Source organism: Aplysia californica, unplaced genomic scaffold, assembly GCF_000002075.1.
Source record: "Aplysia californica isolate F4 #8 unplaced genomic scaffold, AplCal3.0 scaffold00092, whole genome shotgun sequence".
Classification (NCBI taxonomy): domain Eukaryota; kingdom Metazoa; phylum Mollusca; class Gastropoda; order Aplysiida; family Aplysiidae; genus Aplysia; species Aplysia californica.
Window position 1 is genome coordinate 1,093,931 of NW_004797362.1, and position 2,404 is coordinate 1,096,334.

The 2,404-nt window shown below is 47.2% G+C and overlaps 1 protein-coding gene across 1 annotated transcript in view; it reads left to right on the top strand.

The window, feature by feature from the left end:
- Positions 1-2,404, top strand: part of LOC101848506 (WASH complex subunit 2C) — a gene marked incomplete at its 3' end in the record, with an annotated part of 26,715 nt that overhangs the window by 9,625 nt on the left and 14,686 nt on the right. The window contains 1 exon segment of the mRNA XM_013080599.2: positions 1,044-1,208. Within this exon segment, the coding sequence (XP_012936053.1) occupies positions 1,044-1,208 (165 nt within the window).

Here is a 2,404-nt window from a genome sequence, read left to right on the forward strand (position 1 = left end):
TCTCTCTCTCTCTGCCACAGAGTGACCTGTACATGTGTTTATCTCTCCGTCTCTCTCTCTCCTTCTCTCTCTCTCTGTCTCAGAGTGACCTGTACATGTGTTTATCTCTCCTTCTCTCTCTCTCCGTCTCTCTCTCTCTGCCACAGAGTGACCTGTACATGTGTTTATCTCTCCGTCTCTCTCTCTGCCACAGAGTGACCTGTACATGTGTTTATCTCTCTGTCTCTCTCTCTGCCGCAGAGTGACCTGTACATGTGTTTATCTCTCTGTCTCTCTTTGTCCCAGAGTGACCTGTACATGTGTTTATCTCTCTGTCTCTCTCTCTCTCCTTCTCTCTCTCTGCCTCAGAGTGACCTGTACATGTGTTTATCTCTCCTTCTCTCTCTCTCCGTCTCTCTCTCTCTGCCACAGAGTGACCTGTACATGTGTTTATCTCTCTGTCTCTCTCTCTGCCGCAGAGTGACCTGTACATGTGTTTATCTCTCTGTCTCTCTTTGTCCCAGAGTGACCTGTACATGTGTTTATCTCTCTGTCTCTCTCTCTCTCCTTCTCTCTCTCTGCCTCAGAGTGACCTGTACATGTGTTTATCTCTCCTTCTCTCTCTCTCCGTCTCTCTCTCTCTGCCACAGAGTGACCTGTACATGTGTTTATCTCTCCGTCTCTCTCTCTCCTTCTCTCTCTCTCTGTCTCAGAGTGACCTGTACATGTGTTTATCTCTCCTTCTCTCTCTCTCCGTCTCTCTCTCTCTGCCACAGAGTGACCTGTACATGTGTTTATCTCTCTTCTCTCTCTCTGCCGCAGAGTGACCTGTACATGTGTTTATCTCTCTGTCTCTCTTTGTCCCAGAGTGACCTGTACATGTGTTTATCTCTCCGTCTCTCTCTCTCCTTCTCTCTCTCTGCCACAGAGTGACCTGTACATGTGTTTATATCTCCGTCTCTCTCTCTCCGTCTCTCTCTCTCCTTCTCTCTCTCTGCCACAGAGTGACCTGTACATGTGTTTATCTCTCCGTCTCTCTCTCTCCTTCTCTCTCTCTGCCACAGAGTGACGCCTCTGACAGTGACGAGGACATGTTTGCCGTCAAGAAGACGCACAAGAAAAAGTTGGACGACGACGATGATGATGACAGCGATGAGAGCGACGAATCGGCCAAAGAGAACGGCATTGACGAGGATGAGGAGGATGTGGAAGGAGAGAAGAAACCAGGGGTAAAGTTTTAGGTCGCTTGCGTTGAGTTTTGCTAAACTTTCTTAGAAACCGGAGAGAACCAGGATCCTTTTTTGTCGTTATTTCTCAGACTGAACTGTGTTGCTGCTGTGGAAGAGAAATGACTAGAGCCTTTCAAACTTTCAAAAAGTTGTTGCATTTCTGTAGTAAATTTATCAAGTTTTAAAAAATTGGATTTCGGCCGTTATGTTTTTGGAAACACAATGGCCGAGTGCACTTTTTTGAGAAGTGCAACTAAATTGCAAGTTTTCTCCTTTCGTGGGTGGTTGGTGGGTGCTCTGGTGTGGTTTGCTCCTTCTTGGCCTATCAAACATTTATTGTCCCGCTCTCTCTCTCTTCTTTCTTTTCTTTCTGTGTTACTCTCTAGTAAAAACCTCTAATCTTCGCCACTTATGTGACGTAGTTGTAGTTTTCTCCACCTATATGACGTAGTTGTAGTTTTCTCCACCTATGTGACGTAGTTGTAGTTTTCTCCACCTATGTGACGTAGTTGTAGTTTTCTCCACTTATATGACGTAGTTGTAGTTTTCTCCACTTATATGACGTAGTTGTAGTTTTCTCCACCTATATGACGTAGTTGTAGTTTTCTCCACCTATGTGACGTAGTTGTAGTTTTCTCCACCTATGTGACGTAGTTGTAGTTTTCTCCACTTATATGACGTAGTTGTGTTGCAAGTGGTGTAAAACCAATACAAAAACTATACAATTTAACCTTGTCCTTTCTCTCTCTCTCTCTCTCTCTCTTCTGGCACTGTGGCTTCATAAACGGTCAGCGATGCCGACAGCACGCAGGAACTCAACACTTGCCCGGGGGTCCTTACAAAGTGCTGAAAGTGGGTTACTGAAATGTCCCAGCAGACGGGTAACCTTGTCCTTTCAGGCACACATGTTGGGGGGGGGGGGGGGGGGCTGGGAAAACACGCCGTGAAATGAAACCTTAATAGAGAACTTGGGGGGGTCTTTTTCCCCTGGGGGGAGAAAAAAACCTTTGTCCCCGAGGGGGGCCGGGAAAAAGGGAGGGGGGGGGTCAGAAACTCCCGCTTTCATCGGCGGAAGCCACGATAGGTCCGCAGAAAAAGCAACGAAGGGAGAAGAGAGGGCGCGCGCCGTCACGCGTCTCGAGATAATCGCTGCGCCACCGGAGAGCTCTCTTCGGGCGTTTCCGTTTTTTTAACAC